Here is a 23,397-nt window from a genome sequence, read left to right as displayed (position 1 = left end):
GTAAAAAATTAATAAGTAGTAAAGTTATTAAATTATTGAAAGAACCAAATACTAAATACTTGCATTATTTTAAAATGTTAAAAAAGGATACAGTTTATCAGTAATAATCTTCATGTTGTTTCACCAATGTGTATAATATAGACTGCTTTCAGTTGCTTATTCTGCTTGTTCTACTAGCGAACATTTTGTTTTGATATTTCACAAAAAATAAACCTAGTGTAATACAGCAATGCATAACATCTGCTGTTATGCCACTTCAGTGACAACCATCATAAGCATTCACAAGATGTATTTTACTGTCAAAATTGTCATTAAATTGTTGTACATACAAACTCTTATGATAATACAAGAACTAAAGTGATCCAGATCAGCAGTTTTAAAATGTTTTTGGCACATATATCACTTTTTTGTTAAAGTATTTTAAAAGTATCCTCTTTGCCTAATGAGAAAAAATAGTAAAAATTAATATTTTAACTTACTCATTAACGGGAAGGATGTGATTGATTTCCTGAATGCTTTAAGAATTGGTGGTGCAATTTTTTGTCAGCTTAAAGGAAAGAAAACAGTGGTGAGTCTATGCAGAAAGAGGGAAAGTAAAGATAGTAGGGTGTGTGTGTGTATATGATTGAGACTCTCAGTGATATTATTTGTAATGAGATGGAGACATATGTTTGGTTTGATGGTATTACTTGAAGGGACTCTTGAAGCTAAAATTGAGGATGATCCTGAATGTCCTGGAGAGAATTTTGATTTACTTTTTCTGCATATTCGCATATTCTGTTGAGTTCTTAATTCACCTGTGGGATAGTGGTAATTTATGGACTCATAACACAAATTTGGGATTTGATTCCTCATTTGGACATAATAGATAGCCCATCATTGTTTGCTCTAACCAAACAAACCTGCAAAAATATTGTTCCAAATAATGATTATCAGCACAATCTTTAAAGTAAATAAAAAATTTAGCCACTTCTGCATAACCTGCCTATGATTTGTTTTCCTTAGCAGGTCTGCCAAGTTTTATATCTTTCCCCAGTTGCTTTTGAGTCTGTACCTAACTTGATGGCTGTAAGGTGTGGGAGTGCATACTTAATTTTCTCTCTATCCACAAACCTTGTGGTTCATGCTGGGTGGTTTATTACTCCGTTATGTAACAGGACAACTATACCTTGTACGCTATGGTAAATTATGTAATTTGGCCTGTCACTGCCAAGCTGATGCATATTTTAACTCTCAAATTATACATCTGTACCTTGAAGTTAGGTGTTCTGAGGTGGAGTTTGTAGTTAACCTAAATAGATCAATGTCTCCTGGTGGGACAGCTGTAACTCTATGAACTTACAACTTTAATACCTAACATTTTGTATTTCTAACACTAATTTTTGTTGGAAGACTCTCATGATTACCACTTTCATTGAAGATAAGCTAGAACCATTGTTAGCATGCATATTAGTTTGATTATTGGCTTCTACATTCATCCCTGTTCGTGATGGTATCTTGACTTTCCTTGGCTTCCACAAAAGTTTATAGATCTGTTTCTATTTGACGGCCTTCATTCCTAACATCAGCCTCTTAGTACATTGGTACTCAGAGTAGATTCTGTTTTTATACAAGGGTTTTGCTGCTCATTCAGAATGCCTTCAGTGGCGTCAGTGATTATTGTATCCATTCAAGATCTGTGAATGCTTAATTCTGAGAATTTCTGGACATTTGGTACCCTTAACCTCAAATTCATTAGCATTACAGGTCCTTGAGTCAGGATTAGTCATTCAGTTCACATCTTCACCTCCATTATCCACTCAGCCAATAGAATTTCCATCTTCTGCAGATCCCCAAATTTTAGAACATACTTCTGTGGCTGTGAGAGTTTGGTTGGTTTGAGGGTATAGTTACAGAGTCATGCTAGTTCTTTTGGAGTTTTATTCCTGTTGTATGTTAGACCTAAGAAAACAGATTGCTGTCCAGTTGTTGTTCTTTCTTGTCTATATCAATGCCTAGAATTTCATAGGTTCACAAGCAACTCATTCCACAATCTGAGTTGGCATTTTTATTAAGATTGTGAATGTCTAAGTTCAGTGTAATCAGCTCTTATCTTCACTTTGTCATAGTGGTGACATCCCACCTCGACGTTTTTTGTGCATAAAGGTCAGGAACCGAAGTTAAGGATTTTTACCTTTGGACCAGTATCAGCACTGTATGTATTCTGCTGAATCATATGAGCACTTTCTTGCCACCTTCATTCTCTGGTCCTAGGCACACACCATTTAGCAAGTGATTGGTTACTACTGGTATCATTTTCTCAATTGTCAAAACATCACACCTGGACTTTACTTTTAGAAACAACCAAGGTAGACTTCATTCTCAGAGCTGACACATGCATTTTTGCTCCAACTCCACATGTCATGAATCAGAGTATTTTGTTTTATCACATGCCTCACTTGAGCTCAGCCAACACTTATCTTTCTCCATGCTATGGAACAGGATACCTGAATTTTACTCCTCTCTCTCCTTCTCCCACTGCACAGAAGGTTCTTTTTCTTTTGGAAGTGTGAGCATCAGTTGAATTCCTCTTGCTTTTGTGACAAGTGCACAAGATACCCATTTAATGGTATTTATGCAACCAAAGGATCATAAACTTTTATTCAAGATCATTCTTCAATCTCAAGGGATTGTTAATTCAAGATGGTACTAAAATATAAGATCCTCTGCTGTTATCTTGTCCAGAGATTCATCTCTCCATGAATACATCACTTTGGGGTTGGGGTGCATATCTTAACAGTCAGGAATTCCATGGTCTACATGTGGGTAATGAGGCTTTTGTATGCAGCATTTTAGTCTTTCTTGCTCTGCAAATGGTGATTCTTCATGATCTGAGCTTACTATGAGGAACATTGTCAGGCTTCACTCCAACGGTTCCATGGTGGTGTCTTGCATTTTCCATCATTGTAACACTTGATCCAGGGATTCTTATTTTCAAACCTTGGATCTCCTTTTTCAGGACCACTCCTACCATACACACTTCTACTATGACATATTCCACAGGTAATGACTGCACTAGTAGATCAATTGTTTCTATACAAATAAATTCTCCCAACAGAGCAAATACTGTATTGTAAGGTTTTCTGTTGGATTGACTCTCATTTTGAAACACTGATAACTGCTGGGTAGGCCACTCATTGAAACACCTAACTACTGGCAATTTGGTCTCCAGTACCTCATCTTCAAGCAATGAATGCATTCCATCAGGATTGGACAGGATAACAACTCTAGGACTTCCTTCCAAGTCATATGTAACACATGTTACTATGATGTATTCCAATCCATTAATGGGTCCTGTTGATACTACTTGTTTCTGCTTCTGCAGTACCTTCAGTAATGCCCACCTCTCCTACTTTGTTTTTAACCTTCTCTGTGGAGGCAGCCATAATTTCACATGATAAACCTACCTATCCAGAAGCTTAAGCTTCAGACTTGAATGTTGTGCAGTCTTTCAAAACATAGTGTCAGGGTTTAAATTTAAAAGTTAACATGTATCTGTCTGTCTTTCCTTAATCTCATAATGGACATTTATCAACAGAAATGGCACACATTGACAATGGTGTATTGAGAGGAGATTGAACCCACTTCAGTCACAATTGCAAACCATAACTTGTTTTTGACCTTGCTCTCTGGCACGGGTTTTGCATCTTCCACAGTTGCCTTATATAAGGCAGTTTTATTAACTACCATTTACTACTTGAAAAAAAATTTCTTTGAGTCCCCATTACTCTCTGGCTTCCTCAAGTTGCTTTGAGTCTTTTGTCCCAAATGACCATTCCAGTTACTTAATTGACTTATTAAGGTTACATTACATGCTCTTTCTCAACATTATTTGTACCTTTTAGCCTTAATTGCCATGTATCACCTTTACCTGAAAGTTTATTTTTTGTTGCTGCTGACCTACAGACCACAGACATTGCCAGTTGGAGTTATTTGCACTAATTGTCCATGGGATGCCTTATCATTCTACCTATGTCCTCAGGCCAGGTCATCTTCCTTACAATACTGTCAGCCACAGAAGGGGATAAATCCTTTTCATCTATTTATGTGATTACTATTTTTCACTTTTATAAGAAATCAGATTTTGATCATTTATTATTTCCAGTAATGATCTTGAAGGTTTTGTTGCCTGCTCTAATGGCTTTAGAAATGTTAAAAAACCACTGTTTATTCACTGTAATAATTAAGTTTCCCTGGATTCATCCACAGTTACATTGATGAAATTGGTACACGGTTGTTCCATATTACACATTAAGAGGTCTTTTTAGAGACAAGGAATATTCTGCGAGCCTTGTCAAGACAGATTCAGCACATTTTCACTTAGACGTCCAATTGAATTATGTGCTGGAGAACATTGTGCAGGTTGGTGTGTGAACCTCCCACAATTCTTTTATCGAACATTATTTGCATGATATGGCAGTGTCTTCATCTGAGGGTGTTTGACTACTACTTGTAGCTATCTTAAATGTTTCTGCTAGATTATACAGAGGAATAAGTATTTTCATTACTGCATTTGTCTCTTCTTTACCTTTCAGGGTCCCTTACCTCCTTTTCACAGGATCCCACTTTGTGGTGAGTGTTACCCAGACAGATGTGCTTTTATCAAACCATTTCTGCACTTGTAACCACTAATTCGATATACTTTATCTAGTTTTTAACATGAATTAAGCATAAGGGTATCCTGTTTGTCTCTGTCAATCATTGAATTGAATAAATTGTGATTGGTTTGCTTTTAAAAATTTAGGGAACTTGCTTCACCCATTATACTATTTCCAGAGCACTATTTTTCAGGAGTCCCCAGTGTGCATTTTCCCCTAGATTTTAGTTTGTATTGACACTTCTTATATTTACAATTTTGATTTCTAGTTTTAAACATTGTGCATATCAAGCATAACTTTAAATGTAAATGTTATTTGTTTTCAAATACATTATTCAATAAAATATTTTTTAAGACTCCAAATATTTTGGATATGCAGAAAATGTGACAGAGTTATTGGATAGACCAAACTGTAACCATAGAACATTAATATATTTACAATGTAGAAATTGTTTAAATTGGTTATTTTCAAGTTAAGCAGAAGTAAAATAGGATAAAAAATAACTGATACACTACAGATCACTGATAAAATTATAGGTATGGCTTGTAAGTCAGGGTAAAGATTGTTTTATCTTCTTTAAAACCAAATACAAATGGTATAGACCACTTATGCAGGGATTTAGAATTTGTACTCTGAATACCATCTTATATGTGTGTGTAAGTTATATTTAATTGAGAGATCCTTAGATTTAAAATATAGCCATCCCTAATTTTGAACTAATGATAAGAGGATGGACAGTCAGTCAGTAACATCCACCACCACAAGTTGCTTATTCATTTGAATGGAATGGGGCCAGTTTTCCTTGGAGAGATCTACCCCTCCCCAAGATCTCCAATCTGAGATAGTTTAAAATTTTTAAATTCTCTATATTATGGTTCCCACTGACATTAAAGTGTTGATTTTTAGATCTTTTCCCTAATCTAATTCTCTGTCACAAAATAAAATATCTTAGAAATACCTCTGTAAAGGGGGTTGTTGCAGTGGTCGAACAGCTACCCCATCATTATAAGAAATCTAAAGGGTTCATTTTGCATTTTTTCTTTTCAGTTGTGAATACTTGCGTTTTAAGTTTCATTTATTTAATATCCGCATATTTTGGAGAAACAACTCGCTCTTACTAAGTATGTTCTGCAACCCTACGTCTCTGACTCTGGAACCTTAGATCCCCAGCCCAACATTTCAACCACTCCAGTTCCAGCCACTTTTGCATTACAAAGAAAACGGGTCTAATGTTTTAAATCGCTAAAGTTTAAATTTTAATTACCAACGTTATTACATAGTTTGGTGTTTTAAATGAGCTAGGCATTAAGTGGTTACCAATCATAACTACTATATCAAAATTAAAATGGATATACTAGAAACAACTTCAAAAATTAAGTTGGAACATGCTGTACAATTTTCAGAATACATTAGGATTTAATTGAAAGATGCTTAATGTAGCTTTATAAGTTTCAAATTTATTCTTTGTACATTTTATTTTTATATAGATCAGTTTGCTTATTCTTGGTTAACATAAAATTAATTTTATTTACTAAGACCTTTTTGCCTCCTCTACTTTTTCTCCAAAATGTATAAATAGCTTATCCTGAATTTATACCAGAGATTTGCATTTTTTTTTATTTATGAGTGATCAAATTCTTATGTCTAACACCTAATACTTTTAAGTACACGGTTAACACAACCATGAGTAAAGAAAGTACAAACATTCTAAAGTGGAGACAGTTTCTTACTCCTTTCACTGTGTTATTTTAATACCAACTATAACACACATTCTTGTTTTGAAGCAATGTTTTTGAAAACATATATGGTACTGTTCCACAAATTATGTCTTCATATATATTCATGTACATATCTTTTCCAAACAACTATCTTCCTTGTAAAATATATTGTTGTTTTGCATTTACACAAAGACCCTCCGAACTGCCCCATCTTCCCTTGCAGGATGTACTTATGTCACATACTTGCATGGTGTTAAGGCACTTAGGATCAGCTTGAACACCTTAAATAATGCAAAAATCATTATTTCACTTCCTCAAACTCGCATTGTTTGTATCTTCTCCGACTAGGACAAATATCACTAACAAAAATGCTTGCAAATTTACGTTTCCTGTCCAGTCTAACACACAACACCTTTTGCTTCACATATGCAAAACACGTTAGTGTTTTCACACCATCAGTTATTTCATCGGACACAAAGCTCATCATTTTGTATATTAGGTACTTGACAATTTTTGTTTCACGAATGAGCTTTAACTTTGCTGTTATATTTACATCAATTGATTAATAAAATTACATTTCTAGCCAAGGCATAGTTGCTCAAAGAATGACTGAATTTTTATCAAGTACAAACCTTTAGCTTACAGCTCCATCTCTTGTCCGATTTGAGATCTAACTACAACCGCAGCTACTGAGGATTCCCTTTGTACTTATTCATTTCTTGTAAACTGTTACTCTTAGCCCTTGCCTCTTTTTACCTCATTGAAGACTGGAAATTGTGGCTCATGTTTGTTTAATATACTCTTTTCTTCGTGTTGTCGTTATTTGCTGTATTGCCAACGAAAATAGTTGTGAAGAGTATCGCCCAAAATCAGGGTTCTCAATTAACTAGCGACAAACAGCAACAACAACGTAAAGTGAATTTAAAAAAAAATGACATATTTATCCGTTAAAGTGATTTTTGAATGCTGATGATTAATTATAATTAACCTGGATCAGTCTCACGTAACAATTTCCAAATTTAAACAATATTAACTCGTATACAAGTATTATTCATTCATAATTATCCTCGGAACTTCGGTTTGTTCAGAAAATTTAGTATCACTGATTGCAAACTGATGGTGCGTAAAACTATACTTCCCTCGGTGTGGATTCCTGTATGTGGTGAGGGGACCTCTCAGGGAAGATTCTGTTCTGTCTGGAAACCTTCTCTGGGATCTAAACATCCACCCATGTGTTTGTCGTGCGTGGCGACCCGTGAAGCGGAAAAGAGGATCCTGGTGGTTGAGGGGTCCAACCCTAACACACCACTTTGGCCTTGAATTCCTGTAGACGGGCGGCCTTTGGGTGGCCCCCCTTGGGTCAATCGGCTAGTCCACTTGGGCTAGAGTCACCCAAGTACCAGTGTTGGAAGTTCTCATCGGGTGTTGTGGACATTGTACCTGATGCTGGTGTTTGGGTATAGTGCTCACGAAACCCTGGCGTTCCTGCATTGTCCTTGCTTGACATTGTAGTGTGTCCCCTCATAGGGCTCCATGGTGGGTGGAGTCAGTGGGTACCGAAATTTTTCTTTTTTCCTATGGATCCTCCTTCAAAAAATTTAAATAAAATAGTGAAAAAACAGTCAATAGGTAAGCGACCACGTCTTGAAGACTCTGAGCAGCAATCTTCAACATCTGTAACACACGTACCTCATTTTCTTATATTCTCTTTCAGAAAAACCTTTAGGGCAATTTCCCCCTTTTTTATTCAGAAGGGATTAGAGGGTCAATAAAGAAGCTTCGATCTGGAGACATATTAGTTGAAACATCCACAACCCACCACAGTGAACTCCTCTTGAATTCAACAGCAATTGGGGATATACCTATTGAGGTTACCCCTCATGCTACCTTGAATTCATCACGAGGAGTTATTGTTGAGAGGGATTTGAAGAACGTCCCCAAGTCAGAGATTCTTGCTGGTCTCTCCACTCAAGGAGTTTCTGCAGTGAGGCGCATTTCCACTCGCAAAGATGGAGTTACACTGCCAACAAATACCCCCGTTTTGACATTTACATCATCACGTGCACCTGCCACCATCAAGGCAGGTTATCTAATTTGCAGGGTACGGCCATACATTCCGAACCCTCTCCAATGTTTCCAATGTCAGAGATTCGGCCACTCAAAGACATCATGTCGTGGTTCCCTGACATGTGCTCGTTGTGGTGGCAAGGACCACGATGCTTAAGAGTGTGACATGGACCCACATTGCATCAACTGCAATGGTTCTCACCATTCCTACTTTCATTCTTGCCCAAAATGGTTGGAGGAAAAAGAGGTGCAGTGTTTGAAAACGACTCATAACATTAGTTATCCTGAGGCTCGGAAATTGCTGCCCGCCACTACATCTCGGACATATGCTGCTGCACTTCGTTCCACAACTACAGTGGGAGTGCAGACAGATCTCTCTGTGCCTCCAAGAGAATCGTTTTCAAAACAAATGAAAAGCCTTTTGACCTCCATGGTTAAAAAGGTTGAATCGACTTCCACACCCATCTCTGTTGCTCCCATACATTCCGACAAATCTCAAGATCCACATCCTTCAGTTTTAAATACAGGCATTTCTTCTAATACATCTTTTTCTCCAACCCCAAGAGGCAAAACAATCATTCGTTCGCATCCTCAGTCACTGGAATCCCCTTCCAATAACAAAGACCTGCCTAATCGACCCAGGGCAGGATCCATGGAGGTTGATAGACCTCCTCCGACTAAGGACAGTAAGGAAAAAAGACGTGGTCGTAAACAGAAGGGTTCTCCAGCCACTTCGCCTACCCGTCATTAAAAATGGCCACCTTAACACAATGGAACTGTCGAGGTTTACATTCTAATCTGGATGATATCAAAACATTGATTGCTTCCTACCATCCTGTATGTCTTTCCTTACAAGAAACATTTCTAAAACCTGCTGATACAGTCACCATTCGGCAGTATTCTCTGCACAGAAATGACAGGCTATGTGATGGACGAGTACATGGAGGGGTGGCACTATTGGTTGATCAGCATGTTCCCACCCTGTCTTTGTCACTCAACACACCCTTGGAGGCCGTCGCCATCCGTGTTTCCTTGGGTCATACCATCACTGTTTGTTTTCTCTACCTGTCCCCTAATGAGACATATGATTAATCAGACCTTGCTGCTCTCGTTGAACAGTTGCTGTCTCCCATTCTACTCCTGGGGGACTTTAATGGACATCATCCCCTCTGGGGAAGTGCTGTTATTGATGGGGGGGGTCGCTCTGTAGAGCGTATGCTCTCTGATCACAATCTTTCTCTTTTCAATACTGGTTCTTTCACTTATTTTCATGCACCTAGTCAGTCCTTTACCGCTATTGATCTCTCAGTTTGCTCCCTTTCATTATTCTCCCATTTTTCATGGAGGGTTGACAGTAATCCACTAGGCAGTGATCATTTTCCTATACTTTTGAGAGAGAATGGCCGTGGTCAATGCCACCCTACCCGCGTGCCCCGGTGGAAGTTGGATCAGGCAGACTGGTCCACTTTCACTGCTCTCGCAGAACTTGATCCTGCCATCGTGAATCAGCCATCAATAGACGACTGTGTGGCAGTGGCAACTGGCTGTATTATACAAGCAGCTGCTCAATGTATTCATAAAACCTCGACACGTTTTCCACGATATACTCGTCCGTGGTGGAATCCTGCTTGCCACTTAGCACGGAAAGCTCAAAAACGGGCCTGGGATACTTTTCGTAGATATCCCACACTTTCAAACCGCGTTGCATTCCAACGGGCCCGTGCACATGCTAGGTGGGTAAGACGTCAAAGCCAGAAGGAATCTTGGATTAAGTTCACAACTAGCATATCTTCTGCCACCAATTCCAAGGTCATATGGGACAGGATTCGAAAGGTCAGTGGGCACTACAATTCTGCCCCCCCCCTCTCGATCTTACTCTCTGATGGTCAGGAGGTGGCTGATGTCTGGAGCATCACTGATACTCCAGGTGAAAGCTTTCGCTTCTTGGCCATCAAGACTCGGGCAGAGCGTTCACCTCTTTCCTATCGAACTGACTGTCTCTTTGACTATAATTGTCCCTTTACACTGGTGGAACTGAAAATGGCCCTTCAGCGGTCTGGCAGTATATCTGTTGGACCTGATGATGTACACTATGACATGCTGCACCATCTATCTCCTGCTTCTCTTGATGTCCTTCTAATTGTCTTGGCAGGAGAATGTTTTTTCTGATGCCTGGCACCAGGCTATTATTTTACCTTTCTCTAAGCCAGGAAAAGATCCCAAGATTCCTTCAAACTACCGTCCAATTGCTTTGACGAGCTGTCTCTGTAAGACTTTAGAGAGGATGGTTAGTGATCGTCTTGTTTGGTTCGTCGAATCAAACCACCTCCTCTCGCCCACCCAGTGTGGGTTCCGACGACAGCACTCCACCACAGACCACCTAATTCGACTTGAAACATCCATCAGAGAAGCCTTTCTCAAACGCCAACATCTTGTATCAATATTCTTTGACATTGAGAAGGCTTATGACACAACATGGAGGTATGGCATTTTGCGAGACCTCCATACATATGGGTTACATGGCCATTTACCCATGTTTAGTAAAAAATTTTTAATGGACAGGAGATTCCAAGTTTGTGTGGGTTCGACACTTTCCCGTTCTTTTGTACAGGAACTTGGAGTCCCTCGGGGCTGTGTTTTGAGTGTCACACTTTTCAGTATAAAGATAAATGCCATCACTGAACAACTCCCTCTCACTATTGCGAATGGGCTGTATGTCGACGACTTTCACATCTCATGTCAGTTGTCGAACATGAGATATATTGAGCAGCAACTACAAACTGCCCTCAATCGTGTACTGAAGTGGACTAAGGCGAACGGCTTTAATTTTTCTCTCTCTCTCTAAAATCGTTTGCATGCAGTTTTGCTGCCAACGGGGTATTCACCCTGATCCTGAACTTCATATCGGTGAAGTTTTGCTGCCAGTGGTCCCTGAGACCAAGTTCTTGGGGCTTATCTTTCACCGTAAGCTGACCTTTATACCACACTTAAAGCAGCTTCGGGTCAAATGCTCAAGAGCACTGAACATCCTCCGTGTCCTCTCTGCTACCAGTTGGGGAGCAAATCGATGTTCTATGTTAAAGGTATATCGTGGTCTTATTCGATCCTAACTCGACAATGGATCAATGGTCTATGGCTCTGCCAGACCCTCGGCCTTAAAGATGCTGGACCCCATTCATCACCAAGGACTTCGACTCTGCACTGGGGCTTTTCACACCTCTCCAGTTCAAAGTTTGTACGTTGAATCTCATGAACCTTCTCTGCACCTTTGCCATTTGCAACTATCTTTACTATATTCTTCGAAACTTCATTCCTTACCAAAGCATTCCACCTGGGGATGTGTTTTCCTTCCTCAGCGGGCCATACTTTTTCCGAACAGACGATCTGCCATTGCTCCGTTTGGCCTTCGCATCCAGGTGCAATTGGATGAATTGGGTCTGTCCTTGGATAACATTGCAGATTCCACAGGTCAGCCCATCCCACCATGGCTTATTACAGCCCCCAAATGTGACCTTTCTTTCAGTCATCTGAAAAAGGCAGATAATCCAGATTGGAAGTGCCGTCTTTTATTTAATGAACATCTTTCAAACGATCATTCCATTCCCATTTATACAGATGGTTCCAAATCAGGTAATTCAGTGGGCTCTACTATGGTTTGCTGCAGTTCGGTGATTGCGCGCAGAATCCCCTCTACAGCTTCTGTGTTCACTGATGAACTGTATGCCATATCTCTTGCCCTGGATCATACTGAAGCTGAGCAGTACTCCAACTGCACTATTTATACTGACTTGCTTAGTTCTCTTCTGGTCCTGGAATCGCTACACGTTGGTTCACACCCTGTTCTCGCTGATATTCAAAACCGACTGGCCCATTTCTCATTAACTGCTACTTCTATCCAGTTTTTCTGGATACCAGGCCATGTTGGTATTCGCGGGAACGAGCTTGCAGACACGACAGCTAAATCTATCTGCTCTGGCACTATCACCACTGTGCCTATTCCGTACATGGACTATGGTCTTGTATTCAAGGCTCGGCTCCGTGCCAGCTGGCAGTCCACTTGGAGTGAGCAACGCGACAACAAGCTTTTTTCACATAAAACCCTTTATTGGGCTTTGGCCATCTAGCTTCCGTAAGGTTCGGAAGGAGGAAGTTGTTCTAACTAGACTACGCATTGGTCACAGTTTTTTAACTCATCGTTTTCTTTTATCTGGAACTGATACACCAGTGTGTAGTTTGTGTAACACTCAAATCACTATAAGCCACATTTTACTTTCTTGCCATCGTTACGATTCTCAACGACAGCACTATTTTAAACATGTTTTTTCCCAGGGTTTATCTGTAACATTAGACACTGTCCACCTTGATAAAGTTTTTAGTTTTTTAATGGCCATTAATCTTTTTAATCTCACTTAAGTGTTGGATATTTATTCATTACACCTTTTTTAATTGTGGTTCCCTTTTTACAGTTTCATTCTCTCTAGTTCAATTTGACGTTGGAAAATGGCCAGAACATTAAATAACTCGACACCAGGACTGGAAAGGCCAACTTCAGGTGACTAACGCTGCTGTTTGAACTATCCGTTTGAACTACTCGTTAGTTGTCCTGGCGAGCTGTTATTACACTTTTGCTGCATGTCATTTAACACTGTTATTACTTTACCTTTTAGTACTGGCCATAATGACACATAACCCGGAACCAGGACTGGAAAGATCAACTTCAGGTGACTGACGGTGATTCTTATACTTACCTGTTAGTCTTCCTGGCGGGTTATGATCATTACCATTTTGCTAGAGTAAGTACTTTACAACTTCTTTTACTCTGCTTTCTCTCTGAACATTGTAAACTGGGTGTCAGCATTGGTTTTATACTTTTTCTGTTTTTCAATGATGTTTTGTTTTACCTTCATTTCCTTTTCTGTATTTTACCACATTTACTTTATTTTTACCTTTTTACCGGACGTTTGGCGCAGATAGCCTAGCTGCTTTGTGCCATAAAACACTAAATCAATGAATCAATCAAAACTATACTCTGAAAACAATTTTATTTGGTGACCCCTCCCCACTAGCAAGTCTGAAGGCCTGTAACACTAAAAACGGTGTTTAGGTATCCGTAGTGGGCACAGCACAGATAGCTCACTGTGTAGTCTTGCGCTTAACAGCAAACAAACCATTGGTAAACACAAAAGAAAAACAACTTTGATGGCATATTTAATTTTAATCACCGAGGTAGTGTTTGCTGGGATGAGATGTAACCAAAATACTTTTTCTTATAATTATAACTTTTTAAAGTATATCGTTATATCAAGAAACTTCCTTTAAGTATGTGAATAAAATGTTTTCATTATTACTAAATAAAAGTTCTTGAAGAAGTAAAATCACTTATGGTCATATAGACTCCACCCTTTTAATTAAAGCCAGAATGCCTAACTTTTGTGATGATAGACCAGATTTGAAACAGTATTTTACTAAAGTGTGACAAAGTTATAGGATTGTTGTACTTGAAGCACAGAAGTAAACATTAACCACTTGTTTATTTCTTCGCTCATCAGCTAAATGTATTAACAAATACATCTTATACTTATTGTAAGACATTGGTATTATGCCTATTAGTATTATATTTTTAATATTACATTATTTATCTAGTCCATTAGGGATTTTCAACAACTACAAGAGTATATAACATAGTATTTCAACAATATATTTTTCATATTCAGATCGCCTGAAGTACAATAAACACAGTGTAGTAGGGCGTTAACAGACAAGAATAGGATAAATTAAACTTAATTGTGGTTGAATAGTTTTGTATATATTACTGTATGTTAATTCTTTCTTGTATTCTAATGTAGATGTGGTGCAAATGTTTTGTTGTTGTTTCTTTAATGCAGTGTTTCAATTGTCATAGGAAAATTGTATTTATAACCAAGTTATAAATGTAATTGAGTTTCCAACTGTAATACCTTGAATAAGTTAGTAAAGAGTAACTGGACGGAGAAAAGCAAAGTGTTATTACAAATGTAGTTCAGTCAAGCGTCATTAAGGTCACAAGTGGGGTACGTCAGGGCTCCGTTTAGAACCTCTTGCTCATTTTGATTTACATTAACGACATTGAAGGAATGGTTAATAAATTACTTAAATTTGCAGATGATATTAATGTCTTGGGAGTTACTATCTGTGAAGATGCTGCTGCTGAGTTACAAAAGGATTTCTAAAAAATAAAATAGTATTATTTAATGAGTTGGGCAAATAAATGGCAGATGAGTTTAAATTACAAAAAATGTAAGATAATGCATGTGGGTTAACGTAATTTGAATTATAAGTACAATATGGATGGGAATAACCTTAACAGTGTTGTGAAGAAAAGGGATCTTGATGTAATAGTTGATCAGTCTCGTAAGTTATCCAAGTGGTGTGTTGTTGTTAGCGGTAGGGCAAATAGAATTTTATGTTGTATCTACAGAAATGTTGAATACAAACCTAAAGAGGTTATAATTTCATTATACATGTCACTGGTTAGGCCACATTTTGAATATTGTGTTCAGTTTATGGGCCCCTTAGGAAAGTCAGAGTTGTTCGAAGTGGGTCAGAAAAGAGTTACTAGAATGGTACCCGAGATGAAAGGGTTGTCATACGAGGAGAGGTCGAAATCTCTCAAATTGCTTTCTCTTAAAAACAGAAGTTGGTGTATCTTATCGAAGTGTTTAAGATTGCACAGGGAATTTATAGTATTGATGTAGCATCTTTTTCGTTATTAATAGAGAGAATAGTAGGACTAGGAGACACAAATACAAATTTTGGGAGCGTAGGAGTCGTCTTCAGATAAGACAATTTTATTTCTTAAACAGGGTGGTTGGCCTTTGGGTTTTGTGGAGACAGTAAATAAAAGTGAGTTTAAGAGAAATCCTGACTTTAAGTTTTCTTTAGTTATTTATTAATAGTTTTAGTTTAGTTTAGAAAATGGAGCAGGTGAAATGGACCATTATGTCCGCCTTTGTCCCAAAACATTATTACACCATTTATTTATTATTGGTTGGTAATTCGTATTTTACCATGTACTTAAGCTTTTTAAAAGGAAGAACAAATTTCTGTAAAAAAGCTAACATGAGGGGGTTTACACTAAAACTGTAATTATTATACATTATTACTACTTATCAATAATACGTATTAAAGTGGATACTCAGTTTGAAATTATGTGGTCTGAGTTAAATTGGTTGGCACCACTGTTTTGGTTTTTGAGTTGTATAACAAGAAAGAATCACATGAAATTCAAACTTTTTGGTGTCGTACTTAGATACATTTCCAAAACTCGACTCAAAAACTGCTTGAAAAACAGTTTTTACTACATCAGTGATGTCGAGAAAACCCACTTGTAGAAAAATATATATGTAAAAACGGCTCGTTTGGGTTGAGAAAAATTTTTACGTAGAGGAGTGAACAACGTTTCGACTTTCTTCGGTCATAAAGAAGGTCGAAACGTTGTTCACTCCTCTACGTAAAAAACTTTCTCAACCCAAACGAGCCTTTTTTACGTATATAGTTTTTACTCCAGCAGTTGTCATGGCTTCACATCATAACAATATTTACTGGTTTCTCTTGGGATAGTATTCATGGAACTTCTCACTAAAAGGAAATTTTTATCATGATGACCTGAAGATGTTTTGACTTGAAGGTCATCATATAGAAAATGCGTCTGTGGGTTATTGTATATGTTCTTTTGTTTATTTTTAAAATAAAAATTAGGTCAATTCTACGATTATTTTAGTTTTATACTTTTTAAATGTAACTACATAAGTAGCTTTTGTTAAGCCGTTTTATGTAAAAGTTATATTCTTACATATACATCAGTCTGTTTCCGAAGTTTTTAAATATTAGATAAATAACCTAATGTTATAAAGGAATATTTATAAAATTTGCTAATTCTGTAGGTTACTAAACAACTGTCTTACCTTGGTGGACAAGTACAATGTCGTGTTAACCCTAAGGTTCATCGTATACCCGCGAATCTAATGTTAAGACTGGTTCGCTATGTTAGTTGTGTTATAAAGCTACCAAAAACAGAAATAAGATATCAAATTGTAAATAGTTTAACAATTATACTTAGTAAAAACCTTACATGTAATGTAATCCTATTACAGTTTTTATAGTGTTATATTTTAAAGCAAAGTTTACGTTAAGTTCTCATTGCGCACCGCATTGTGGACTGCATTGACATGTATTGATTTCTGGAAGACATGGTTGCATTCGCATCTACTAACACTACTATTGTTTCGGAAATATAATACGGAAGCAGCTTATCCGTATAATTTTTTTATGTGTTTAAGAAAGATTTAATCAATCAAAAATGTTCTGTTACTGAGCAGGGAAGAATTAACATCGGTTAAGAAACATTTTTAACACCCCGTAATCGATACCATATCATTGTTCAAGGACCTTGACTTGTGGATTTTAAGTCATGTAATGCGTTTTTTCTCGAATTACGCTACAGGACAAATTGTATTTCACTTCAAAGTATATGCCTAAAAATGTTATTGAATATAGGGTTAAATCTAGTAGATACTGTCTTTTGCTCCATTTGGCGCTTTTTGGGTTGTCAAAGAAGCGATGTCGCTTCTTATCAAGGGGATTGTGTTAAGGAAAAGTATGCACGTGAGTACATAATGCAATTTCTCATTTATATAGGGTGTCATGGTGACAATTTGTTTCACTTAAAAATGATTATTTTTAAGGTTTTCACGTATTTACTAAACATTTTAAAAGGTTTGGTAATGTGAGTATTCAACTTTGGTGTTAGTTTCTTGACAGTTTAGTTTTCCTTGATTCTTGTCTCGTTCATTTTTAGAACAATGTAATTTCAAAGCCCATCTTCAGTCCAATCACATTCTTAGTTTATATGTGCAGCGCTTGACAAATTACTAACATTAGGCTTCAAATGCCCATTTATACAAGTGTTTAAACTGATATGTGGTTGATCTAACATAATCTCCAAACTTTGATAATTCAATAAAAACTAGTTTTATTCATCATGCATATGTGCATCTGAAAAACAAATCTTTTGCTGTTTGCATTATTTTTTTCAAAGAAATGTTGGCATGCAAGGACTCAGTATCAAAACTTACTTACAAAACTTGTGTCTCAAATCTTAAAGCTGCCAATTGTTTTGATGTCTTAAAGCCTACATTTACCTGTACATTCATTCTTTTCAAGTGCTGTGTAAGGAAAGGGTTGAAAATCTGGAAGTTTTTGTTGGATCAACTACACATTGTTTAGAGCAGTATATGGAAAGCCACCTGAAGGGTAATGTTGATAAATCTGTTGGTACCCAGTCCAAGAGTGGGATGGGACTGCAGATGAAAATAACTTTGAAATTGTGTACGTCCAACAATGAACAAGGAAATTTCAAATGTCAAGAAACTGAAAGTATAACTTGTATACCAATTCAGAAGCAATTACAATCTTACTCACTACAGTTTCTTTACAATTCACTGTCATTGTTTGGAATAAATTTATTACTCATAGAATCTAGGTATTTTATTCATTTCATAATTTAACATGTGAAGTTAAAAAATCTTACTCATTAAATATCTAATCTAGATGTCACATTGTTTTTCTCCCATATTTATTTTATGGCTCACTTGCTGTGTATGAAATGTTTATAATTGTAATTCTCAGAAATGTTTTTGACTTATGTGAACTAACTTGTATCTAAAAACATCATACTGATATCCTTTGGAAATAAAAAAGAAACTTTGGTTGACATATTATAGTTTTCAGGTTAATAAAATGTTTTTGTTTGATGTCCAGTCAATGTTGGCAAGACCTATGAAAAACCTTATGTTTGTCAAAAAACCTTGTGATTCATGCATTGGTTCTGATAACTTCATACACATTTGGGTAGTACACTAAGAAAAGATCCAAATGAAATCTGTAATAAGATAACTGAGTTATCAAAGTGTCTTTCTTGTAGAATAATGTGTTGCTTTCAATGTGATTCAGTTTAAAGTTATTAGTTTTACTTCTGGTGTTGGTGTTAAAAGGAATTGTATTTCAATATCACATATATTTTATCAGTGCTTAATTGGTATTTTCATTTCTGCACAGTAGATACAAGTAATTGATATTTTTTTAAGGAATCTGATGAGGTGTTTTTGTTTTTTTCTAGAATTAAGTATTCCCTGTCAAATATTCTATTTGTATAGGATTGAAGATGTTTTTCATATGATTTGATTTCAAAATTTGAACATAAAAAAAGTGTAAGATATTTCTTAAGATACTTTTAGATACTCAAGATATTTTTATCAAATATTTAAGTTAAACCTATACTGACTTATTTCAATAGAGAATACTTATTGTTATGCTGGCTATTTAAAATATCAGTAGAATCTCAGATTTTGAGTGGAATAACATTGAAAGATACTTTTATACTCATGACTGTAGTAGCAGATGAAGCCTTTGTTACTTTAGCCACTGATGACAGCTACAGTCTTGGAGCTCTTGTCCTTGGTCACTCTCTACGCATTGTCCAAACTTCAAGAAGTCTGGTTATCCTAGTCACAGCTGGTGTCACTGCAGATATGAGGTGAACTTATAACTCAATATATCTTTGACATACCAAATATTAATATTTGGTGTGTCAAACTGATGGTGTTAAAGGGCAGGTTTTCCAACACTGCCTTCTTTTTCAATTTTTCCTTATTTGTTTTAGTTGAAAGTAAGATGTGTTTACACACTCACACACATTCATATACAGAAGGAAACAATATATTACATTCCTGAAGAATTTAACTTTGCATGAGAAATTTCTTATGTTTAGTTGGCTTTCCCAGTTTGAAATATGTAGTCCATCCATATTCATTTAGTTATAACCAATGAAAATGAACAAATTGCACAGATTAAATAAAAAACAATCCATGAAGGAATGCAATCTTCCTGATATGTGTCCCTCAAGTAAATGTAGTTTTACTTCTTCATTTCTTTCTCTGACATACCCATACAAACGTGAAGCTTTTTAAGGGAAGTAACAATAACCTGCAAAAGAACCTGAGTGCCAAAATTGTGAAATTTGACATTCTTAAATATAAAAATGTTGTCATGAAAATAAAAGAAACATGAGTGATGAAAATGGCAGTGAATTCTGGAAAGTTGTAGAATATCTGTCAAATGTTTGTAAATCTTTGCTACAGTTACTCATATAAGTGATAAACATCTTGTATCAGTTACACTTTATCCCCAGTTTCTTGGTTTTCAGCCCTTTATTTCTTTAAAATACATTTAAACTTTTAAGTCCCAAAAAGTTACTGTGTATTTTTCTTAGCAATATATTGGGATGATTGTAAATTTGTTTAAGTTGTTGACCTTAATACTGGTTAGAGAAGTAACTTACAGTGTAGTATCCAATAAAATGTTTTCAAGAAGCTCTTGCAGACAACATTTAGCAAGAATCATTTTGAACTAGCCATATCCATTTGAAATTCTTTTGGATATTATACTATGTATACACTTTTAGAAAATAAAAGATGTTTATCGTACTTAAATTTGTGGTTGTTTTTAGTACATAAATAAATTCTTGTATTCTACTTGATTCATGAAACAGAATCGTAAATAATAAGATAAAAGGTAAGGTGTGTTAATTTTACTGTTCACTGTTTATAACTAGAAATTATCCATACCCTTTGATATAGATATTATTTTGTTAAATCTTCATTAATAATTTACTTTCAATTATTATACAGCATTGTAGTTGAGAGATTTTCTGATGCATCAACCTGTGACTGGACTGCTGGGTGAGCTGATAAAGCAGTGCTAAGGATGCTAATGAATGGTTAATTTCTGGTTTTGAAGTTATTTAAATTATGCTTGCTTATTTGATAACACACATTTTATTTCTTGCTCACTTTTCCCATCAGTGTAACATATTATTCGCTGTTAAATGTGCCTCAGATATTCTTGACATTCACTGATGTATAAGTCTGTTTTTCTGTGCTACCCATTGCTTGAGTATTCCAGTTTCTTTCGACTTTTTCTGAGTTGAACAATATAATGTTAAATCAGAATTATTATTTAGTAGTTGTTCAAAGATAACCAGAGGAAAAGGTAACTGAAACTACAGTGTTATAATCTTAATTTATTTGAACAAATATATACATATGTCGATATGAGAAAACATAATTTTAAGAAGTACAACATTTTAGCACAAGAACTATAAATAAGCAGAAATGCCATAATTCACCAATGTATGATAGCAAAAATTCTTATTGGTGAAAGATGTTGGCCCAAAATTGTTTAAAAATTTTGCATTCAAGTCATGATTTAAATCCTGTATATAATATAATTATTGGACTGCCCTTAAGTTTACAAAAGGAATCATGTATTATCTCAGTTAAGTCTACAGTCCTTGAAATTTTCATAAGGTTTTATCACAAAAGATCGTCATACTTTGCAATGAAGAGAAGGTGAATTACAGCATTCATATAAATTCATAACATTTATCAGTCTAGCAGCATAGCATGTAAATTATCAATAACATACTTGTAAATTTTGGATTAAACCTTTTTATATTCTTACATATGGTAACACAGTGAATTTACAATAATCATGTTCAATCTAGCTATATCTGTAATTTCAAGCATAATATTTCTTTTAGTAGATATTTTAAAAAGAAGTTTGTCATTAAACTAAGGTACCACATTTATCAGTGTAGCCAACAAGAAACATTTTTAAAAATTACTTTTGTGTTATATACACAGCTGGAACTAAATTTAAATTAAAACCTTTCTCTCTTTCTCTTTTTTTTTTAATATAGTTCTCATTAACCTGGAAAAATTCTACAATCTTAAATTAAATTAATTATTGATTAAAAGAAGCTAATAAAATTTTGAGTCTGGAAATACCTTATGAAAAATTAGAAAAATATTTTGAAGGAAGTCAAAGTCACATGTATTTTAAGCACACAAGAAACATTCTAATGTTTTTAGGATTAACTAGCATTTATAGCAGTAGACCTGTAGATGCTGAATATAATAATATTCAATAAATGTTCTGATTTATAAACTTAAGAAAGCACTGGTTTAAATTAACCTTGTAATTTATTTATTGCATTTTTAATATGGAAACTATTTGCATTTTTCAGGTCACAGTTAGCTTCTGTCTTTGATTTGGTTCAAGAAGTTGATGAAATTGATAGTGAAGATGAAGCCAATTTAGCCATTTTGACTCGACCAGAGTTAGGAGTTACATTCACTAAAATACAATGTTGGAAACTTACTCAGTTCAAGAAATGTGTCTTCTTAGATGCTGATACTTTAGTATGTTTTAACAGTTCAAGAAATGGTTTAGAAATAGTCAGTAAAGAATATGTTTAGAAATTTATTGTAAGAATTGTTTTCTCTTAGTTACTGATTCTCTTGTTCTTTGAAATAATGCATTATTTCATTGTTATAGTTGGACTAGTTGCTACTAGTTTATTCTAGTTTTGTTTCTATACATGAACTTTTTATTGTATGTAATGTCTTTTCTGGATGTTATTGTTAGTCACACTTCTAAGCATTCTTACCTTTATTTGCAGGATAGTGATAATGATTATTATGCTTGAACTTTCCATAAGTAAGGAAATCCCTAGTAAATCTTTGAAGTTATAAGTGCTTTGTAGAAAAATCCTTCAAAAAATGCAATCAGAATCTTTATTTTTTAGTTTTACTTGTTTTAACATAATTACATATCTTTTTTTTTTACTTTATCATAATGGTAATTTTTATTATTTTTTTAGTTGCTTTGTTTTACTTTATAGCAGATGAATGTACTAAATGGTCTAGTTTTAAGTTTGGGCCAGATTCTTTACAGTAGGTGTCTGTGACTTGTTTATGATAAATATTAACAGTAAATAAACAACACACAGTCAATTTGTTTTAAAGTAATATATTAAAGCAATTCAAACATATAAACAAGTATTCATTATGCTGTTGGATATCAGTTATATCTAGAGCTTTAAATAATATTCTTTTTCATGAAATTCCACAGAGGCTGGTTCAGTTACTTTATAACACAATTTGACAAGAAAAATTATTATTCTCTTCTTTATTATTACAATACAGTCTGTGATAATTTCACTTTAAAGATTGTCGCTTTATGCTCTTTATTCCCAATGCCCAATCATGCAATCTAAGTCCCTAACTAAGTAACTTAAACTACATTTTGGACTTGTATTTATAACCCGACAGAGGCATAGAACATTCTACAGACATTAGGAGGTGTTATAGCAATATAATACTCAATTAAAACAATGAGAAAGTCAGAATGTTCTGGTAACATGAAGGAATAATACAACAAGTGCCAGTTCACAAAAGTTAAACTTCACAACATATGATTTGCACAGTTAGGTAAACAAACCTGAAATAAACTGCTGTTTTCAAAAGTAACTAAATTTAATACTCACATTATACTTAAATCATCTAAATCATAATGCTCACATTAAACTTTAAACATTTGTTTATATCTAATAAAAAAATCGCATCTTTTGTTATTGCTGTGTCAAATAAATTTTCCTTCTGGTATTATACTTTTGATCACACTACTTAGAATATTTAACTTTCAAGTATAGAATACATTCCCATCCATTTAATTTACCAATGAGCTGGAAAGTGATAATCTTATAACTCTTGCTGGGAAGGAAAAGTATCAGAAAAAATGTAAGAATCTACTTATTTGGACTGAGGAAGTATCAATATGCTGACTTGGATTGGGAAAGTAGTAGCATTTTTTTAATCATGCTGGAAAAACATCAGTTTGTTCTGAGCCAGCAGTCAATATCTAAGTTTGGGAGGAAGTTGCTGAAATAATTTTAGTCTGCCTTAATAATGTTAATATTCAACTGTAATGATATAACACATGATAATATAATATTTAACTTTAACAATATAACAATTAGTTTTCAATATATCTGAATAGAGTATGCTTAAAACTTGATTCTTTCATGAACTGTAATT

The 23,397-nt window shown here is 35.3% G+C and overlaps 1 protein-coding gene across 6 annotated transcripts in view; it reads left to right on the top strand.

Annotated features, from left to right (window-relative positions):
- The window catches only part of LOC143240718 (glycogenin-1-like), a 45,659-nt gene that overhangs the window by 3,601 nt on the left and 18,661 nt on the right, over positions 1-23,397 (top strand). For 2 of the 6 annotated variants that reach the window (XM_076483642.1, XM_076483640.1), the window contains exons 1-4: positions 16,565-17,065; positions 18,854-18,995; positions 20,149-20,199; positions 21,546-21,720. In XM_076483642.1, coding sequence (XP_076339757.1) covers positions 16,942-17,065; positions 18,854-18,995; positions 20,149-20,199; positions 21,546-21,720 — 492 coding nt within the window. In that variant the 5' untranslated portion in view covers positions 16,565-16,941. The other 4 variants (XM_076483645.1, XM_076483643.1, XM_076483644.1 and 1 more) reach the window with 4 other exon arrangements.

This window comes from Tachypleus tridentatus, chromosome 13 (assembly GCF_004210375.1).
Source record: "Tachypleus tridentatus isolate NWPU-2018 chromosome 13, ASM421037v1, whole genome shotgun sequence".
Lineage (NCBI taxonomy): Eukaryota > Metazoa > Arthropoda > Merostomata > Xiphosura > Limulidae > Tachypleus > Tachypleus tridentatus.
Note: the sequence above shows the minus strand (reverse complement) of the source record. Positions and strands in the feature narration are given on the sequence as shown.